The 21,118-nt window shown below is 40.3% G+C and overlaps 1 protein-coding gene across 1 annotated transcript in view; it reads right to left on the bottom strand.

Moving 5' to 3' along the window:
• Nucleotides 1-15,970: 15,970 nt before the first annotated feature.
• The window catches only part of DIDO1 (death inducer-obliterator 1), a 44,889-nt gene continuing 39,741 nt past the window's right edge, over nt 15,971-21,118 (bottom strand). Inside the window, exons 15-18 of the mRNA XM_029285978.1 lie at nt 20,661-21,118; nt 19,648-19,801; nt 16,966-17,055; nt 15,971-16,177 (exon numbers count right to left, since the gene is read on the bottom strand). The exon at nt 20,661-21,118 is cut by the window's right edge and continues 86 nt beyond it. Coding sequence (XP_029141811.1) covers nt 15,971-16,177; nt 16,966-17,055; nt 19,648-19,801; nt 20,661-21,118 — 909 coding nt within the window. The remainder of the gene's footprint in view (nt 16,178-16,965; nt 17,056-19,647; nt 19,802-20,660) is intronic.

Here is a 21,118-nt window from a genome sequence, read left to right as displayed (position 1 = left end):
CTAACGGACAAAACCGCAGCGGCGCCAGAGACGCCGGAAGCGAGGAGGGGCGTGCGCATGCGCCCGACGGCCTTTTTTTTTTTTTTTGGCTAAGCTCCGCCCCGTCCTCTATCTCGGCTGCCTGAGTGGAGTAAAGGGTCGCTTGCGGGATTATTGTCGTTTCGTTCTCGCCGGCCTCTGTTTGCTCCCCTCAGCGGACAGCTTCGGTTTCTTATCTGTCGTCGTGGTGGGCTTCCCCCCCGCGGCCGTAAGAAGCTATCTTGTCCAGCATTGGAGGGCTTTCCTCGGCTTCCCCCCATGGAGCAGTGTTTCTCAACCTTGACCATTTTAAGGCAGGTGGACTTCAACTCCCAGAATTCCACAGCCAGCAATGCTGGCTGTGGAATTCTGGGAGTTGAAGTCCACATGCCTTAAAATGGTCAAGGTTGAGAAACACTGTGCATGGAGGCTTTTCTGGAAGAAGAGCAGTGTTGAAAGGCAGCGTCAGAAGTAAAGTCTTCGTCCTGGTTCATCCAAGCCGGGAATAAATAAGCAACATGGCGACTGCTTTGGGAAGATGGTTACAGTTTATTGCAGAAGCAGAAAGATGGTTCTTCAGGAAAGAGCAGAGGAGAGAAGAAAGAGTGAGCACATGGGCAGTAGCTTTTTATACCCCCTCTAGTTTTTTGTTTGGAAGTTTTCCTGTTCCTGTGGCATGAACTTTGAGGATATTTCCTGTGTCACGTATTCTGACCTGAGCCCAGGTGTGCTTCTCTGGTATTACTTGATGGTAATGGTTAGTCCTATTATGTCCCAAAAGTCATCTCCTGCTTCCCTGGGGATGGGGCTCTTGTGGAAAACGAAAGAACTCTTACGAATTCCAGAGGGGTTTAGCAGAGAAGTTTATTGCGCAAGGTTCAGAGGCATATTAGAGATAGGCAATTCTGAACAAGGAGGGCGGGATTAGACTTCAGTTTTTATACTACCCTCCTTTCAGGAACAAAGGGACTACACATGATAATACACTGTGATACATTAGGAGCGTTTCTCACAGGCATACAATGGAAGGTTTTGCTACATACAAAGTATCCATGTGCAAAGTGCATTTGGTTGCCACATATTACTGACATAGAACTTTCCCAGTGAATTTTCCCAGTGATTATGCATTACATCATTGTTCTAGCAAATTATGCAGACACATCATTATTGCAGTTATGCAGACAAATCATTATTCTAATAATTGTTCAATTTACTACATTAGGGCTAATGACTCTTAAGAGTTCGTCTTCTTGAGCTTTCTGGCTCCAACTTTCCTGATGGTTTTACATCTGCATTTGTATAGGGCTAGCTACTGTTTGGGGCAAAGAAATTTGGGGCCAGGTTTGGTTTCTGCTTTTCAAAAAATGCTTTTAAAAATCCTTTTGGTGAAAAATATATTTTCCTGCCCTTTTAATATTTTCTTCTCTGGGCTAACTTCCCTCAGCAGGAAAAGGGCCTAATTCCCACTTAGACCCAGCTGTTCGTCTTGTGGCTCGTCCTGGTGGCCTTCTATCCATATGGATGAGATTTTTTTCAGATACTAAAATCCTTACTATACCACCTGAACTCAGATTACTATTTTAAGAAGAAATTTACCATCTGCTTTTTTTTTTTTTTTTACTCACAGATCAACAAGAATGCTGTCTTATTGGTTCATTTTGCAGCTCTGGAATGTCAAACCAATATTCGGATTCTTGAGTTTGCTAGTAAGGGCCGGCGAAGGAGAAATATCTTTACAGAAAAGCATTACTCCTGTGATAATGCTGAGAAATGATCGTGAATAATTCCACAAACTGTTGAGTGCAACTGCTTGCCTCTAGAAGTTGTAGGTGCTCCATCTCTGGAGGCTTTTAAGAAGAGACTGGACAGCCATTTGCTTGAAATAGTATAAGGTCTCCTGCTTGAGCAGGCAATTGGATTAAAAGACTTCCAATATCCATTCCAACTCTTGTTATTAATTGTATCTTCTGAGGATTGATTGGTTGTGTACCCTTTACAGTTCCAAGCATGCGAAGAATCAAAACAGAGATGGATCAACATTCCATTCAGCATATGGCCTGGAAAGCTTCAGCCAAGCCCACAGTTATCTTTTATGGCAGATTTTAATTGTGAAAATTGTTTTGGCATGTCTTCTTTGTTTAAGGGCAAAGATGTTCACTTCCATCCATTCACTGAAGAAAACAGAGCACGTATTCCAAAATGTCATTTCAAAAAATACGGTTACTGCTTAATGGGTTATTTTATCCTGTCTTGACATCCCACCCCATGAAATACACATCTCAACTTTTCAGTGTTTCTAGTCTGAAAAAGGAGGCTGTAAGACTGACCAGACCAAAATAAAATCTCAAAATGAAGTATGCAGATCCGTGTATACATTCATTTGTTCACGTTGTACTAATATCAGTAATTTTAAAAAGGAGTCTGGTGATGCTTTTTTCCCCTCAAGCCGATTAACTAACCTCTGCAGAGAGGCAGCCAGCAGGGGCCTGGTTCTCAGTCAAATTTTAGACCTGTAGGTGATGCAGAATTACCTACCCCAATTTTGAGAACCTTCCATGTATTCTTTTTCTTTGCTAGATATATCAGTTGTTTAGGATCTTCTTTTAATGTCTCTTGGTGGCATGCATATCTTTTCATCATTGTGGAATGTATGCTGAAATTCTCCTTTTAAGCTGCTGTAATAGCTATGTGAATATAATTTATTTCCTTCCTTCCTTCGTCCCTCCAATTGCCCAACTCTAAACAGTATATAAGGATCAAATTTTGAGGTTCATCCCGATTTTGAAAAGTGATATGCCTTTCCCCACCATGTCCATTCTTCTTCCTCCTTTGAATTAACTGGCAAGACTATGATAAAACAAAGGATTCAACCTGTCCACCATTAATATTCAGATCTACCAGACTTGCAGAACGCAGAACCTCATATAAATGCAAAACTATTAAGATTGCTTTCGGGGCAGTCCTCTGCAATCAAGCCTTCTGTTGCCTCAGTGGACAACCAATGACCATAGGCACCTCCAGGGATGTCTGGCACAGGATATAATGAAAAAAGGGGGCCAAGAGGGTGGGCGGCTATAATCAGGGCTTTTTTTCTCATAGAACGCCCAGAACGGAGTTCCGGCACTTTTTTTGGGATGGAACCTTGTAGGGTTGGCAAGGCTGGTTGTATGACGTGTGAGTTCCGGCACTTTTTTTTTTTTTTTTAGAAAAAAAACACTGGCTATAATGATGTAATTGAAGCTTTGCTTGTTTTTTATGGGTATCACCCATGCAAGACACATCAAAGAGTGCAATCTTGATTTTTTTTTTCACCACACCCTGCAGATTTTCCTAGGCATATCAGACAGGCTACATGCAATATCTTCTTATCTCCCCATACTGGAAGAAATAACATTGACTTGGAATTAGTGTCTACTCCTTCCTTCCTTCTTTCCTTCCTTCCCTGCCTGCCTTTCCCCTCCAATTGATGAACTCTAAAAGGTGCAAAGAAAATAATACATAGTAACAGAAAATCAGGACACCCACTCAAGAATGAAGTAAATAGTTATAGCAAATAGTTCAAGCTGTTGAATTTCAATAGAGTTTGATCTAGTGATTAAGGCCGCAAGCTAGAAACCAGGAGACTATGAGGTCTAGTCCTGCCTTAGGCACAAATGTTAGCTGGATGACTTAGGCTAGTCACTCTCAGCCCACAATGCCAGTTTCGGGTGACAAGCTGGTCAGCCAATTCTCGCTGCAACTGATGGATCAATATGTGGTTGATCTGAAATTTAGAACAAAATTAGGTATATTATATATTGATACAACTTAAAAAAAACAACTCTTTGTTGTAATTTACTGTTATTTTAGAGTCACAGTAATTTTGTACTAGTGTGTAGTAATAATGAGTAGTTTTTGATTACTATTGGATGATTGTGTATTTATTTCCTAGATTAGCTTCGGGAAGTCCAGGGGGGGGGGAGGGGGGAAAGGGGTAGGTTCGTGTTATAGATTTATATGTATATATATGTATGATTTTTTTAAGGAAGTGCCCGGTGGTACCCCAACTGCACGGACGGGATGGTTGAGGGGGAAAGGGAGGTAGGGAAGAGGGAGGAAGGAGGAGTGGTGGTAGGATAGTGAGGAGGAAGGTGTAAGTAAGTGAGAGGGTGGTGCGGAAGGGGGACACCGGACACTTCCGTGAATGTATTGATTGGTGTTGATTTTTGTTTTTATGGTTGATATTGTGATAAAAGATTTATGTTTTTGTTCTTTAATGAAAAATTAATAAAAATTTATTTAAAAAAAAAATATGTGGTTGATCTGAAGAAAAAAACAAAACCAAACCAACTGCACTAGCAGGGAAAAACAATTCTGTATACTTGGTGAAGCAATTCTATCTTGTCCTGACAAGCTATTCTATCTCTTCTTTCATACAAACCAAACATATTCTTTATGCCTCATAAATAAATGGAGACAATCAGAAGTATTCCTGAAGGTTTGGTTTAGTTGCTGGCCCAGATGAAGGAGCAATCTATTTCTCAGACTTGAAAATGGGTTTGCATGTTTAGCTATATGAATCACCAAGTCAGTCCTGGGTACTGGCAGTACCTTTCATATATGTTCATCCCTTTCAAAAATTGAAAACGATCCATGATGTTGTGATCGGATGATTGTTAAGCTACGTTAACACTGAAAAGATGCAGATATATAATGGAGCCTCACATAGAATTTCTTAATTGAAAACAACAATAAAAATATAGTATTTTTTAAAAATGTGAGTGAAGTATCTTTTGTTTTTGCAAGATCTGGCCATGTTTCCCAGATCATACTGCCACATTACTTGATTAATGTTCTAATCAAAACCTATAAAACTATTCATGCCAAGACTTTCTGTAATGTTTATTTCACTTACAGTAACAAAAATCTATGAAGTCCCACATTTAATGTACAATGATATATTCTGAAATATAAAATACAATTTACAGAAACTTCTGTCAAGTCAACCTAAACAACACTTGATTTAGTATACTTACATGTATGGTTTTTAAGTTAGAAACTTTTTGAATAAAAAATTACATCATAGGTATTTGCATTCTATACCACCTCTTTTAATGTTTTGCAAAATATTTTGTAAATGGCATTTTTTTTAATATCAGCATGTCCATGATGTTTAAAGACTAAGATGTAGCAATATAAAGTATAACTATGTAGTGATTTATTTAATGGGGTAGTACTATTTTTATTGTAGGTTTCAAAATGCAGATGTTACGAATTTAATTTTACATTTGCAAATGCTTACAAAAATATCAAAGTAACTGTTCATCTGTAAATGTATAAATCCAACTGGTAATGTTTTTCTATGTACTGTTTAGAATTATATTATGAACTTAAAGAATACAGAAAAAGTAATAGAATACTGTTTTTCATAGTAAAAAGCCTTCCCTTTTAAAGAACAGAATTGTTAGTAACGGCTTTATTTCTCCAATCTTTACAGAAATATTTACTTCCAATTTTATCGCAGTAGCCATGAATTCAGGACATATTCCTATCAAAATTAAGAATTTCAGTGCTGTTGGTGTCAATGGGACAATTACCAGCATCCTGAAATCTCTCCTACTTAAGTTAGAATTTAAATGTTCTTAATCTTGGCTCAACTAAACTATCTTTAGTTCATGAATCTTTTTGACCAATAACCATAAGGAAAGTCAAACTGCTTCAACTCAGAGCTTGATGTATTAACCTTGATAACTCTCCTTCCTCCCCACTTTGTTCAGTCAATTTAGGTTAAAAAAAACAATACATGTTTTTTTAAAGCTTAGTTGTATTGAGTACAGAGGGCATTAATTTTCATTACACCTTTCATAAAAATACAGAATTTTAAGAGTTTATTGGTAAGAAAGGTAGTGATCCATCTAGACATATATACTTCTTGTCTGGGCTCATAAATCAGTTGAAATTACATTCAAAATGCCCTCGTGTAAAATGAGTTTAGAAATTTAACATTTCTTATTCAAATACTCTGCAAATTACAAATAAGTAGCAACACTGCTCTTCCGCCATCATTGGTTAAGTACACAAAAGCCATCTATGACTAGATTTAACTGAGAACAAAAAATTTGTTATTTTTGCTGTAATGTAGGAACCTAAAACACCGTGTGTTTGAGATGTAAAGTTATGGCTTCTAAAATCTTGCTTAAATTCTCATAAAATTACCAATTAAGTTAACTGGAAAACACAACTTTGAAACCTTTAAAAGCAATATGCTTTTTGAAGACAGTTCCCATTTTTTTTTGTGTGTCTGCAAATGGAAATTCAAGATCATAAGGAGAACAAAGCCACGTCGTAGAACTGTTCGGTCCCAACCACGATCCTTCTCTGGGAGTAAACAGGACTTCTTCAGACCCTTATTCTCAAAAAGCAAGAGCAGTGGTTCTATGCCCTACTGATTTCTTATCTGTACACAGGTGTTGGGACCAGTCAGGGAAGGACTGTGTCTTATGTGTTCTGTAAGAAAACTTTTATGAACAAAATGTATCAAGTCCGGGTTTTCCCCACTTCCTACTTTAATATACCGCATTTACAATTCAAAATTCGTCTTTTACGAAAGCTTTTACCAAAGTATTTTCTATCAAAATATACAACATATACAAGTAGTACACAGTCAATTCTTACACGTTTCCCCCTTTTACTTCTAAGGGACTCCTTGGCTGAAGGGTCTACTTAGCAGGAGCAGCTTCTGGATGTGATGGCTTTTGGCTGCCAGTCTGGAATTCTGGCTTAGAGTCTCTATCACATTCTGTACTTTTGCTCCGCTCCTTGCGGTCCCTTCCCCTATCTTTGTCGCGGTCCCTATCTCGGTCCCTCTCTTTCTCTCTCTCCCGGCTGCGGGGCCTGTCCCTGAATCTATCGTAGTCACGGTCTCTGCTTCTGGACCGGTTCCGTCTTCGGTAAGAATCCCCTTCTCTGGCCCTGGGTCTTTCCCGGTTCCTTTCCCAATCTTTGACCCGGTCCAAATCCCTTTCCCTGTCTTTATTGTAGTTTCTGTCTCTGTTTTTATCCCAGTCTTTCTCTTTGTGTCTCTCCCAATCTCTTTCCCTACCCCTATTCCAGTTTCTGCCCCGATCCCTTTCCCAACCCCAATTATGCTCGCGATCCCTCCGTCTATCATCATTGCCTCGGTTTGCTCTATTGTCTGGTTTCTCTGGCTGATCTAACGCTTTTTCCTTATTGCCTCCCTCAAATCTTTCCCTCTGCCTCCCGTCAAAAGCCGCTTGGCCTCTGTAGTCATTACTTCGATTCTCTCGAAAATCAGATGCTGGCCACTGAGCTTCTGATGAAGAACCCTGCCCTGAACTATTAGGATGAGAAGACGGTCCAGATTCATCCCACATGTCTTTCCTGTGTTGTGGCGGATGGCTTGGAAGATCCAAAAGAGGCCTGGGGGATGGTTTCATGCCTTGCTGAGACTGTCCTGGAAAATTATGTCTATTAGGGGCAGAGTCATTCTGTTCTGAAAATGAGGCAGGTGCCTGCCCCCTTGGTCCTCCAAACTGGTGTGGGGCCGAGCCCCTCTGGTTGGGAAATCTGGGCGGTGGACTTCCTCTCCTCTCTTCAAATGGCGAGGGCAGAAGTCCCCTTGGTCCTGGCATGTGACCTGGTGCCGGTCCTCTTTGCCCTTCAAATTGATTTGGAGGAGGACCTCTTGTACCTCCAAAATGATTAGGCGATGGACCTCTTGGTCCTCCAAACTGAGCTGATGGGCCCCCTCTTTGATTCTTAAATTGACTAGGTGGAGGCCTCCTTTGGCCCCCAAAAGGAAATGGGGGCGGCCCTCTATTTCCTACAAACGGTGGAGGCTCAGATCCTTCAAACTGTCCAGGAGGACCGCTCATCTCACGATACGGAGGGTCTGAAAATTCTCTCTGTTCCCCTTGAGAGTCTCTGTGATCTTCAAACTGAGAGGGCGCTTTTTCCCTTGGCCCACCAGGAAATGATGGAGGAGGACCCCTATTTTCAACAAAAACAGGTGGACCGTGTTGTGCAGAAAATAATGAAGGGATGGGTGCTCTCGGTGGGGGAAACCTATTTGGTGGTGGGCCCCTTTGCCCGTCATTATTTGGCGGAACACTATGCCCTTCATTAAATTGTTGGGGCGGACCCCTTTGCCCATGGAAATCAGAACCACCACACAATACTGGAGGGCCACCTTTTGGCCCGGCTGGAGGAAAAGGAGGACCCCCTCTGACTTCCTCACTTTGAATCGTAGGAGTCCCCATCTGTTCGTAAAAGGGGCCGGGCTGAGGTTTGACTTCACCTTCGTAATTCAACTGACCAGGAACCTTCTCCGGAGATGCAAATGTTGAGCTTGAAAAAGAATCCCTCACGACCCCTGGAACGCTATTGTCCTGAGAGGCATTTGACCAAGGTATAGTCTGTGCGTTATTAGGGCCTGAGAAAATGGGCATAAAACATGGGGTGGGAGGGGTGGGTAGCAATACTTTACGAATGGGTGCGGTGGTAGGCGGTTCAACAGGAGCCGGTTTATTTATAATTTCCGGGTGAATTGGTGGAACGTTTTCATAACTGATAGGCACATTTTGCTCCGAGGCAGCAGCAGCAGCAGACCCTGTTTCACTTGCAATCCACGTTTCATTAGGACATTTCTCCTCTTTGTCAAATGCAGCTTGCAATGGACCCGAATAGCCGGACGGAGGAACCTGTCCGGCAGAGGGTTCTCCCTGTGTCACATGTTGCTTTATATTAAAGTCGGCACTTTCGTTACACTCCGTTAGAATTCTCCTAGCTTGGCGGGGATCTCTGCTTTGCCTGGGATCATTTCCTTGGCCGAAGAGTGGAGGCTGAACGGAAGGAGGCGGCATTTCGGATTTTTCAGAAATTGGTTTTTCGGGTTGGAATAACTCCGTTTTCGCTACGGATGACTTGGGAGGCGGTGACATTAAAGCGTCAGAGACTGAAAAATGAGCCATGGATACACTAACAGCTGCCCTTTGTTGCCTGAGCGCTTCCTCTTGTTCTTCGAGTTGCCGTTTCTGCTCTTCTATTTGTTTATTTAATTCCTCGAGCATCTTCTGTTGCTCTACCAAGGACGGTGCAGCAGCTGCATCAGGCACAAAGGGGGCAGACGTGGCTACGGAGTTGTTTTTAGACTCTAAATACATCTTATTAGGCAAATCCTCCACGGCGACTTTGGCTTCTTCTAAGATGGTTTCATCTTCTGGATCGTAGGCTTCGTCTTCTTGCTCCGATGTTTCGCAGCCCTTCTCAAGTCGGCTTTGGCCAGCCTGCATTTCAAAAGCTCTCTCCGGAGCGTATTCTTCCTCGGGGTCGTAAGGTCTATCATCTTCCTCCTCCTCGATAGCTTTGTCTTTGGACATCTGTCCAAACTGTTGCACAATGGGATCGATTAAAGGAGCAGCAGGCGGTCCTTCGTCCATCCCAGCTGGTGCTTCAGGCTTCGAGGTATGAAGAGTAGCTTCCGATTCCTTGGCCGCGGGATCGAAAGGCTTCTTTTTCCCAAAAAGGGTCTCCAAAATGTGATCAAGTGGCGTGGATGATTTTGAGGTTGGGGCAGCAGTGGAAGACACAAGAGTGGTGGTAGCTCCTGACCCTGAAACATTAGAGGGTGCCACGGTGGTTGAGCTTCCGGCTTTAACTGATGACAATATTTTCAACACAGAAGGTGCCACTGTTGACGATGGCTCTGGAGGTGGATTTGGAGGTGGAGGTGGAGGAGAACTAGGAGGAGTTGTACTGATCGTGGTTTCTCCAGAATACAAAGAAAATTTTGCAGATTTCTTTTCTTGTGGTGGAAGCGTGCTGCCCTTAGAATATCCCAATACTTCCGTTTCTTCTTGAATCTGGACTCGGCTCCTCTTCTCATCAGGCTTTTCTGACTCCAAGACAGCTGCGGGACGCTTTGTTTTTTGACAAATCACTAATCCAAGAATTAAATTTGGACGGTTTGACTCAAGACCTAAAGAGAAATAGAAGAAACAAGAATTTTAGAATTTAAAGAGCCATTAAAAAAAATCATTTAATGTTTTAAGGTTAGGGAGAGCGACTAACCCTGGCGAGTACTTTTATTAACTATAAATCACAGGTATATTTGCTATTTTATTTATTCTAAGATATAGGCAAAAGTTTACTGCTAAAATAATTGATTATGAAGTATGCTGATATGAGTAAAAAGTAAACATGTAATGAATCAGGAAAGAAGGTTATGCCATATAACATGCTAAAATATTAACAAATGCACCATGGCAATGATGTATTATCTCCATTAATATTAGATATGTAATAGAACTGTTGCTACAATCACATATTCAGTTACAGAATGATAACCAAATGATGGTCTGTAGTTTAAAGTACCATAAATGGTTGAAAATCATGGCTATAAAAATATATATAGCAATTCATTATGTTTTATTCCATAAGTGTGGCGGTCACTTTTAAACATGCTACCTGTGTCATAACAATAGAGTATGTTTTACATTTGAGGTTATTTGATTCAGCTTTCCAAATTCAACCATTGATTACAGTGAACATATTTCTTGTGAAACATATTTCTTCAACCATTGATTACAGTGAACATATTATAGTTGAGCTAAACTGAAGCAGATCAATCATGGATATCCTATCTATATATGGGATATCATGGACATCCTATCTATATATTTTTCATCACATCATTTGCAAAACTGAAATTTGCAGCACAGATTAATAAAATTTACCTTAAAAGTTTGTGAACTATTTTGAATTTTCAATATTTCTGCATTAATATGACCTAACACCTGATCTATTCTCCATACGTGCTAAAACTAGATGAAAAGAACCCAATTAAGCAAATGGGTCAAAAGCATTGCATGGCAAGAGTATGTGAGACTCTAGGATGATTGGTACATTTCAAAGTGAAATTAAGAGTCAGGAGTTTCAATCAATGGGATGATACATCAGGTGTGTGTGTGGAAGATCCTGCCTTATCTAAAGAACAGAATTCTGGGAATTCACTATCAAAGCCTGATCTTTGCAATGTGGGTATGTGGAAATATGTCATGCTTGGAACTGAGAAAATTTCTCAGGACTTCCAAAAAACAGTTGCTCACCAGGCTAGGAGAGGTTCCAAAGAATTTGGAATCCACCAGTCTATTGTTGGGCAGATCATGTACAAAAGGAGGCAATTTAACACCACTGTTAGTCTCCCAGGAGTGATCAACCAACCATAATCAAAGAAAGAGCAAGGCATGTGATACTCCAGCAGGAGAAGCCCAGGGTAACATCTGACCAAACATCTTGCACTGGAGAATGTCAATGTTCTTGAGGCCATCGTGGTGGTGAGCCTGACAGGGTTGCATGTAGAAAGCCGCTATACTCCAAAAGTACTCAGCTGCTGTCTACAGGTTGTGAAGGATCACACGGATGAACTGGAAGGGTACTATATTGGAAGAATACTCTGTGGATGGACGTGACCAAATTAGAACTTTTTGACTTGAATGATAAGCATGATGTGTTTTCCAGAGACAAACAATGCATTCCAGGAGAAGAACCTTATCTCAACTGGGAAACATGTTGATGGCAGTATCATGATTTGGGCCTGGTTTTCTGCCTCTGGACCAGATCAGCTTGCTCTCATTGATGGAATTATGAATGATGAATTTTGCCAGCAAATTCCTGATGCTTGTGAAAAGAAGTTGGATTATACTATATGTTTCCTGTTCAGGTGAGAAGACAGAGAAGCTATACTGTTGACGTCTAGATTTATCACTTCTGCAAGCTTTCCAAGAGATGATCCTCATTTAGTACTGGTCAAATGGAAACTCCTGAAGGACTTCTCCTTTCGCCTCTGCCCCTTCCTCAACCCCAGTGTTATCCTTTATTCCTAGCTGGTATTCACTCCAACATCAACTTTGGGTTTGCATGATCCCCCAAGATGGCTGCTGACTGCCACACAAGTTTGAACTGGCATACAAGCAATATATTTCATATTTTGGAGGGAAATTATTAGCCTAAAAGGAAAAATCCCCAGCTATAGAAAAGCTTTCATTAGCATGAAATAGAACTCCATTGTATCATGCTGATACGGGTCAGAACTTCAGACATTGCTGATGCCACTGTGTCACCTGAAAGTTTTCCTTCTTAAACTAATCCTAAATTTTATTGCTGTGAAGATGCTACTCTTGAAAAGTGTATTGGTGGATTTTTTTTGTAGGAATCTGATAATTCATTGGTTGATATGAAACCGCACTAAGTTTCTAGACAATGATAAAGATTGCTATTGTTTGAAGGCAGTGATAGCCTGTGATAGAGCAAGTGCACCACCATTCTGTTGTACATCCTTTGTAATTTAAATACTAAAAGTGATAGTTTTAGCAAGCAAAAGCCTTGCAAGAGCACTCTTTGAAGCAGTGGTGGCTAACTCACATAGATTAGTTATTTTACTTCCCCTGCCCTGCTGAGACAGGTAGTCCTTAACTTACGACCGCAATCAGGACCAGAATTTCCATTGCTAAACAATTCGGTTGTTAAGTGAGTCGTGCCTGATTTTATGACCTTTTTTTGCCATGAGTGTTAAGCTAATCAAAGCAGTGGATGAGTGAAACATGCGGTTGCTAAGCCAATTCAAATTCCCCCATTGTCTTTGCTTGTTGGAAGCTGGCTGGGAAGGTCGCAAATGGTGATCACACAATTCCGGGACGCTGCAACCGTCGTATTGAACACGATAGGCCTACTTAAAATTATGCCTTTAACATTTTGTAGTTTCCGCCGTGGGTATATTAGAGCAAGAGATAATTATTGCTTGAGTTTGGATTCTAGCTTTTTTTTTTTTTAATAGTACTCTGGAATTCAAGTAAAATAACAGTTTGAACTCTAAAATGGAGACGACTGATGTAGAATATCACTCGAATGTAAAATAATCCTACTACATATTGCTAGCTATGTACAACTGATGCTTTATTTCAAAAAGATTTATCATACAAAACATTCAATTGAAAGAGACAATTACCACTTTGTATAAAACACTTTTATTGAGATTATATAATGAAAGCAGTATTTCATCTTTGGGGCTGGGGAACATTTATGATTTTACATCTTTCTACACATTCATCCATACGACAAAGAACTAAGAGAATTCACCCGGTGAAAATACTCTAGCTAATCATAGTCTTCATCAAAAGTACACAAATACTGTTCAGTGTTTCCTTTTGAGAAAGTGTGTTTTGAGAATTTCCTGTCCCGGCCTGTATTAAAATTCCCATGTCTTAACTAGACTGACAGCTACAAATGTGATATTGTGATTGCCAATATACTTGCATAAGAGTTGAGAATTTATTTTAAAGAGTACCATCATTTCATCCTCAGAAGTACATTGAAATGTGTACTGGTTGAACAATCCATAAAATTTTGGATATTCTAGGATGGCAAAGCAATCAATCAGCATTAAAAAAAACTGTGCAGAGAACAAAGTGATTTTATATGTGCAAAACAAATGTAATGTTTGACTACCTAAGGCAGTGGTGGCGAACCTATGGCATGCATGCCAGAGGCGGCACTCAGAGCCCTTTCTGTTGGCATGCACACCACCACTGCCAGCAGCAGGTCCATCAGGCCGCCACCCAGAGCAGGAGCCCCGCCCAGCACAAAGGAGGCAAAACGGCCGATTAGCAAGCTCGAGTAGAGGTGGTAGAGCAGAGGTCACCAACCATTGTCGATTGGTGGACTGGAAGAAAAGGGAGGGGGAAGCATTTTACATGCGTGCATGGGGCCGCGAGCAAGCACCTGCTGCAAATGGGGCAGGGCTAGTGTCTGCGTGATACTCACTAGCCCTGGCCCGTTCTTACATGGTGCAGCGTCTTGTATCTGCATCCCGCGATGCGGCGGCGGCCGTTTTTGTGGCTTGCAGCACGGTAGCCCATTTTTGCAACCCTGGTTTTTGCGGGTCAGAGGTGGCACTCAGAGGCGCCTCCCCCCCCGAGGGCACCACAATGCTGATGAGGCCCTGGCACTTTGCAATAAATAAGTGGGTTTGGGGTTGTAGTTTGGGCACTCGGTCTCTAAAAGGTTCGCCATCACTGACCTAAGGCAAAAACATAATAAACCCGAGAAACGTTCACACTTGCACAATGCACCTGAGTAAATGTTGTAACCATCCCAATGCTGGGATCTGCTCCTGTGGGACAGATCCAATGATTGGTGCTAAGTAAAATTCTCTCCCTGTTGGATCATTCTGCTCATTGGATATGGAATCATTACTCCACAGCTCTTCCAAGTTGTTATGCCCAAGAGTTCTTATGTATATTTTCCGGAGCAAGGATAATTATGGTGATGTCTGACCTGCCTTTCCTGACTTTCAAGTTGCCAAAGACCCATTAGAGAATGCATCACAGCTTCCTTTTCGCCGGAATTTAAGTGAAATATTTATAACAAGGCAATCTGTTGCACAGGCTGTATTTTTAGACCCGATTGTTTTGGGCACCAAGTTATTTATTCGATTTAGAATGGTTCTTAGGAATTAGTTTTCCAAGGATGCATGCATTCTTCAGAAGAATATCCAGAATTCATCAAGATGCTGATAATTTGTCCGTGGCTATGGATCTTTCCACAAGAACACAGAGCACTTTGCCATGTTTAAGGAGTATTTCCATTTCTTGCCAGCTTCAAGATTTCCCCAAGGGGTCTTAAACTGAGTATTGTACCAGAACCAGGGGGGCAGAATTTTAATATTGAAAGCTGCAATTGGACTGCTCCCTGCCAGTGATTCATGGAACCAATATGTCCCTCTCACTTTCTTTCATTTATCCAGTAGCTGCTGGAAGAAAAACCTCCTTGCCAAAATTATAAATTGACAGTTGGTAGAAAGATTATTAATTTATGCTAAAAATTCACATGCGCTATTTGGGTTGGCCAATTTAGCACTGGACTATGATTATATAGAAATTTTCAGTGATTAAAAAAAAGACTGCAGAAAGGGGTTCAAAGATCCAAAGTAAGAACAGTGACTTTGGTAAAATGAGAACATTTCTTGTCTGCCAGCATTTCTCGATCCAGAGAATTTCAGAGCAAGCCGTTTACCCTACTAAATATTTAGTTATTTTGCTTTATACATGTAGCATACAGGCATTCTCTCTTCAGGATGGGCAGAACATCTGTATGATCTCTCAGAGATCAGAAATGTGGAACTATAGATATTTAACTTTTAATTTCTGTAAGTACATAAGAATGGGCAATGATGATGGTGATGTGCCGTCAAGGTAGTGTTGACTGTTAGCGACCACCTAAGATTTTTCTCCAGGATACTTGATAACATTCAATACTTGTTCAATAAAGTCTATTATTAAGCCCTAAGACCTATGTTCAAAACTAAGGAATGAGCTGTGATTCTAATATTTTTATTAGAATATTCCATCCATGTATCAAAGACTGGACTGAGGGGATGTCACAGGGCAAATTAGGCACTTTGGAGCTTCCTCTTCCTTTACTTCACTTGGAAACTTTTGTACCCAAATCTAGAGATCTGGTAAGATTTGGGACGTGAGAGATCAAGCCTACTCAGAACATACCTGTTTATATAAAACGCCATTCAAAAATGGATAAGCAGATTCTACCGTTCAACCTGAATTTCATTGTATAAACTGCTAGGAAGATTCCACTCAAAGCTGAAGCATGTTATGTTGTGTATCAGTGTTGTAAAACGTGGCTAATATGTCTACAACTGTTTTAAAGAGAAAGAAAAATCTTGTACTTTGGGAAAACAAATTGTAGACACACACACTTTGTACTAAGAAAAAAATATATGTTGCTATGTAGCTTTAACTGTTGTTATGTTTGTACGCCATCTAGAGTTATATTTTTGAGACGGGTGAATGTGCTAAATAAATGAACGCGGCGTGTCCTATCTGATTAATACTGGTAGTTGTTAAGTTGGGAACTGAAGGTATGTCGTGTTTCCTATAATTTATTGCTTACCTGGTCCCTCAAAAGGCAAAAGTTTGGATGGAATGGGATCCTTAGCCCTGAGGGGGATCAAATACAGGTCCTTGACATGCCTGTTGTTATTAGCTACAACTCCAAAGCGGCACCGGCTGCTAAAGTAGGAGTAGAGAGAGATGTAGGCAGCTTCCTCCTCTTCTGTTGCTGGATGGAAACGGATTAAACACAATTCCTGGGATATAAAAATATAAAGGAAAAATACTGACTCTTGAAAAAAAAAGAGCAAGTAAAAGCAACCTATAGCAAGGGACCACGTAGATTAGAAAGAATTCATCCAGAATATTAGTGGCAAAACTTAATAATAATAATAATAATAATAATAATAATAATAATAATAATAATAATAATAATAATAATAATAATAATAATAAAGTTGGAAGGTACCTTGGAGGTCATCTAGTCCAACCCCCTGCTCAGGCAGGAAACCCTATACCATTTCGGTGTAAATTTTTAAAAAAGTTTTCTACAAAAAAAAAAGTCCCCACCGATTTGTTAAACTCAAGGTAGTAAAAAATTATTAGTAATTCAATTTTTACTTCATTCTGATATGAAATGTTTTTTTTAAGTTAATATTCGGTGGTATATTTAAATAAAAGCCCAGCAAAAATTCTTATTCGGATAGCTAATTTTAAATAGAAGATAAAAGCACTAATAATCTGTTGATTATCTTTTAAAAATACCCACAATACATATAATACTTATTTGCAAGGCTCACCAATAAAGCTTACTTTAGAAAATATGACTGACAGCTGCATGGCACAATTCTTTTAGAAGTTCCTGCTATTCAAAATATTTAGAGTGGAACAGATTAGCAATTGCTTGTGCCAGAAATTCAGACTGAACTTAACTCCAGCCTTGGGCAACAGAATCCCTATGAAGATGTATTTGGCCCCAATTGTTATTATGTCATCAGCCTCGTCATCATTTCAAATGAATTACAGTACTGCCAAACTTGATTACCTTTGATACAGAGGATTTAAGTTTGCCAATATAATCCCACACTGTTTTGGGTGAGATCCTCCCTCCAATATGAATTGTGTCTGGTAAATCCTAAAGAGAAAACATGAAAAGAAGCCATAATTGGAGGGAATGTTTTTTTGTCCATATTGTAACAGCAAGTCTATAAAGGAAGTCATATTGTGGGGCCTCTCTGAGCTTGATTGTTTTCTTGCAGAGGTGTTATTATCACTGATAACATTACCTAGTTGGGTAATGAAACGTCTGCAAGAAAGAACCAAGTTCAAAGAGTACCAAGGACACCACATTTCAACCTGAGCTACAAATATTATGAGAGTCGTATTCTTATTTTTATAATCAGGGCTATTATTCTCTCCAAAGAACTTAAGGACTTCAAGATGTTGCTAATATGCAACATCCAACACTCTCAACAAGAATAACGAGAGGTGACAGCTGTTAGGTAACATCCAGAAGGCCAAGCGCTCCGACCTAGGACATTAACAGAAAAAAAAAACTCTGACACTGCTTTCTTTTCATAAGAGTCAAAATGCATAATCTAGCTTTGTCTACATAAATAGGCAGTTTTTATGTCTACAATTATTACCTTGGCATGGTATTGGGAAAAAAAAAAATCTGGAATCCTTAAGTTAGGCTATCATATTGCTAGCTTACGCAATACAAAGTGACTAAAGTTACCAAGTTATTAAATTTGCTTTTAATTTTTTGCTAGGTTAAAAATATAGAGCATATCTCAGTGATGGCGAACCTTTTAGAGACTGAGTGCCCAAACTGCAACCCAAAACCCACTTATGCATCGTCAAGTGCCAGGTGGGTGTGGCCCATTGGCTGGGTCTGGCCCATTGAGTGGGCGTGGCTGCGGTGGTAACGGCAGACTAGGTGGGACTAAAAAGTTCAATCAATCAATTCCAACTTTGCAAGATCTTTTTTTTCCCCACGAGAAGTTGAAATTGACTGATTGAACCTTTTTTTTTTTTGCACATGGTGATGGAGGCCTAAAGCGAAAAGGTTTTATAAAACCCAGCCTAGGACTGGGGCGACTGCGCGCGTGCCCACAGAGAGGGCTCTGAGTGCTGCCTCTGGCACTTGTGCCATAGGTTCGCCACCACTGGCATATCTACTGAACAGATGACCAGGGAAAATGCCAGCATGATGTGGTGATGTTAAACTAGGACTGGGAAGACGCTCCCTGTTAATTTTGGGAGTTGACGTTATAGATCACTATGGCTGGCTGGGGAATTCTGGGAGTTGAAGTCCACAAGTCTTGAAGCTGCCAAGGCTGGATACCCCTACTATAGGCAATGCAGCTTCTCAGTAATTCACTATTACCATTACATGCTTCATGCTTAGTTTTATCTTTCAGAACAATCATTTGGAGTTTTTTGTTTGCTTTAGTGAGAAAAATATATTTGGGAGCGTTGGGAGGAATTCTGGCCATAGAATAAAGGTATATATGCATGTGTGTGTGTGCATGTATACTTCCTAAATTTATTTCAATCTTGGAAATCCTTAAGAATCGGAGAAAGGCTGCTACATGTGTTATAAATGATGAATTGCCACCTGCAAGAACCAAATTTAACAGCATTTTCAGCACGACTGTTTCCTCTCTCCCTCTCCACCAACTATGATTCACTTAAAACTCCTATCTTCCACCAGGTGTTCCCTGAGATAAAGTTCAGCATCATTTTTCCTCTGCTCCTTTTACATTTTATGAATGCTTTTAATTATTGCAGTTTTATGTTATTTTCTTATTATGACTTTTTTTAGAAATCCAGTTTGCGAATCGCTATAGCCCATCTGGAACCCAGAAAGCAATATGCAAGTGGGTCAAGTAAGTAAATTCAGGGCTTCAGTCACAATAGGTGCAAAATATGGAGCTTCCCCCAAGAATCAAATATTGGAAACTGAACCTCTCGTTTCTGGATTGGCTGTTGGTGCAAAGTTGTCTTGTTCTAGAAGAAACTTACTTGCATCTAAGTAGAAACATTAAAACTCCTTTGTAAATATGTAACTATACTTTTCCTTCAGTATTAAGTTTACCATCCAGGCCTGAATAACAGTCTGTTATTCCTACCTAGACTGAAATCATTTAAATAATTTTAAAACAATTGATTTCTTCAGCTCTCAGACTAATCTATACATAACGTAGTATAATAAAGGTGCTACATACGGTATTTTTATTTCTTAAAAGGGAATTAGAAGCAGTCCTCAATTTATGACGGACTCCAAAAGTTCCCACAGCCGCCCACCTGGTCAAGGGACTGCATTTTGGGGGCTCAGCAAATGGCCTACATCTATAGTCATTGGCAGCATCCTACAGTCACATGACCATGATTTACAATGGGTTGGTTTTTTTTGCTGATAACCGACTTTTACTTCAGATTTCCAGCAAAAAAAACCCTCACCCATTTCAGACAGTGGAATAGCTTGATGACCACTGTGTTTGCTTAACCTAATTTGCCATGGTGATTCACTTAACAACTGCTACACAAGGTGTCATAAAATCATGTCAGTCACGTGACAACCCACAATGACTGGCACGAACTTAGGAGCATAAGTCCAACCTCAATTAAAGCTGTTAAGTGGAGGACATTTTTACCTGTAATAAAACACAATTAGTTTCCAGAAGCATCCAGACAAAAAGCAGTAAAAGTTTCAAAATCCTACCTCACTGAGATAATCAAAGCACCCGGAGACTGGATAAGCTTTGGTGACAAATTTAGCCACGCCTTGCATGTTGATAAAGCCTTTCCAAATGGTATTCAGACGAGAAAGAAACAGGGACGTATCTCCTTCTGGGGGGGACCAACTCTCTGACATACTGCAAAACCGAAAAAAAGAAAAAAAAAGTCCCAAAATGTTTCCCCGTAACAGCTTCTCCATTCCAAACATTTTCAATATTTCTCTCGTAACGCAGCCATATATTTTTAAGCTGATGCTTTTCAACCTTGGCTGGTCTAAAAGAAGTATGAATTTCGACTCCCGGAATTCCCCAGCCAGCCTTGCACTGGGCTGGGGAATTCTGGAAGTCTGCACCTTTTCAAGTTGCCACGGTTAAGAAACGCTGCTTTAAGCTAACTCAATCAATGCATCAGAATTCAGTTGCAAAACAATTACTCAGCACTCAATCTCGCTTTCCACAATTTTGCTGGTTCACATAACATAAATAGACTGCTTTTCTATCAAAGAAAGTGTTTTGATATGACGGGAGATGGACGCCATGATCTTTTGGGCTGGGGCAGCACTTATGATTTGCTTGATCCACAGTCCTTTAATTATTTTGGATGGATGGATGGATGGATGGATGGATGGATGGATGGATGGGATAGATAGATAGATAGATGGATGGATGGATGGATGGATGGCATAGATAGATAGATAGATAGATAGATAGATAGATAGATAGATAGATAGATAGATAGATAGATAGATAGATAGATAGATAGATAGAGATAGACGGACGGGATAGATAGATAGATAGATAGATAGATAGATAGATAGATAGATAGATAGATAGACGGACGGGATAGATAGATAGATAGATAGATAGATAGATAGATAGATAGATAGATAGATAGATAGATAGATAGATAGATAGATAGATAGATAGATAGATAGTCATGCACCAACACTTTGTGTTATAGGCTACAATCGTCCCCTAATTCCAGGATATAGCATACCTGACATTTAAAGATGATGGACCTGCCAAGTATCTTGGGTCCGATGAAGACGGTTTTGTTAAAATGGACTTTGGAGCTGATAAAACAGGCCTTAATATTTCTGGCTTGCTCTCTGCTACAGAACCTTTGTCAAGAATGGAAGTGGGATGCAATGGGGAAATCCCAGCAGAACCAGAAGCTGCAGAGGTGCTCACAGCCGTTCGGGGATCTTTGCCAGAAACAGTGACTGTTGTGATGACCCCAGCAGTGTAGAATGTGGGATAGGCTGAATTCTCCGTGGACAGAGAAGATTCCGAGTTGTTTTGCACTTGGGATAAAGGAATGTAAGTTCTTTCCAAACTTGGCTGGGCCATTGTCTCAGTCGCAGGTCCAGCAATGGCTTTTGGGACGCTCTCCAGATCTTCCTCTTTTACCACCTCCATGTCATCTGCTGGCGTTGAGCTTTCCAGTTTGGACTT

Source organism: Protobothrops mucrosquamatus, unplaced genomic scaffold, assembly GCF_001527695.2.
Source record: "Protobothrops mucrosquamatus isolate PMUCROS unplaced genomic scaffold, P.Mucros_1.0 scaffold2642, whole genome shotgun sequence".
Lineage (NCBI taxonomy): Eukaryota > Metazoa > Chordata > Lepidosauria > Squamata > Viperidae > Protobothrops > Protobothrops mucrosquamatus.
Note: the sequence above shows the minus strand (reverse complement) of the source record. Positions and strands in the feature narration are given on the sequence as shown.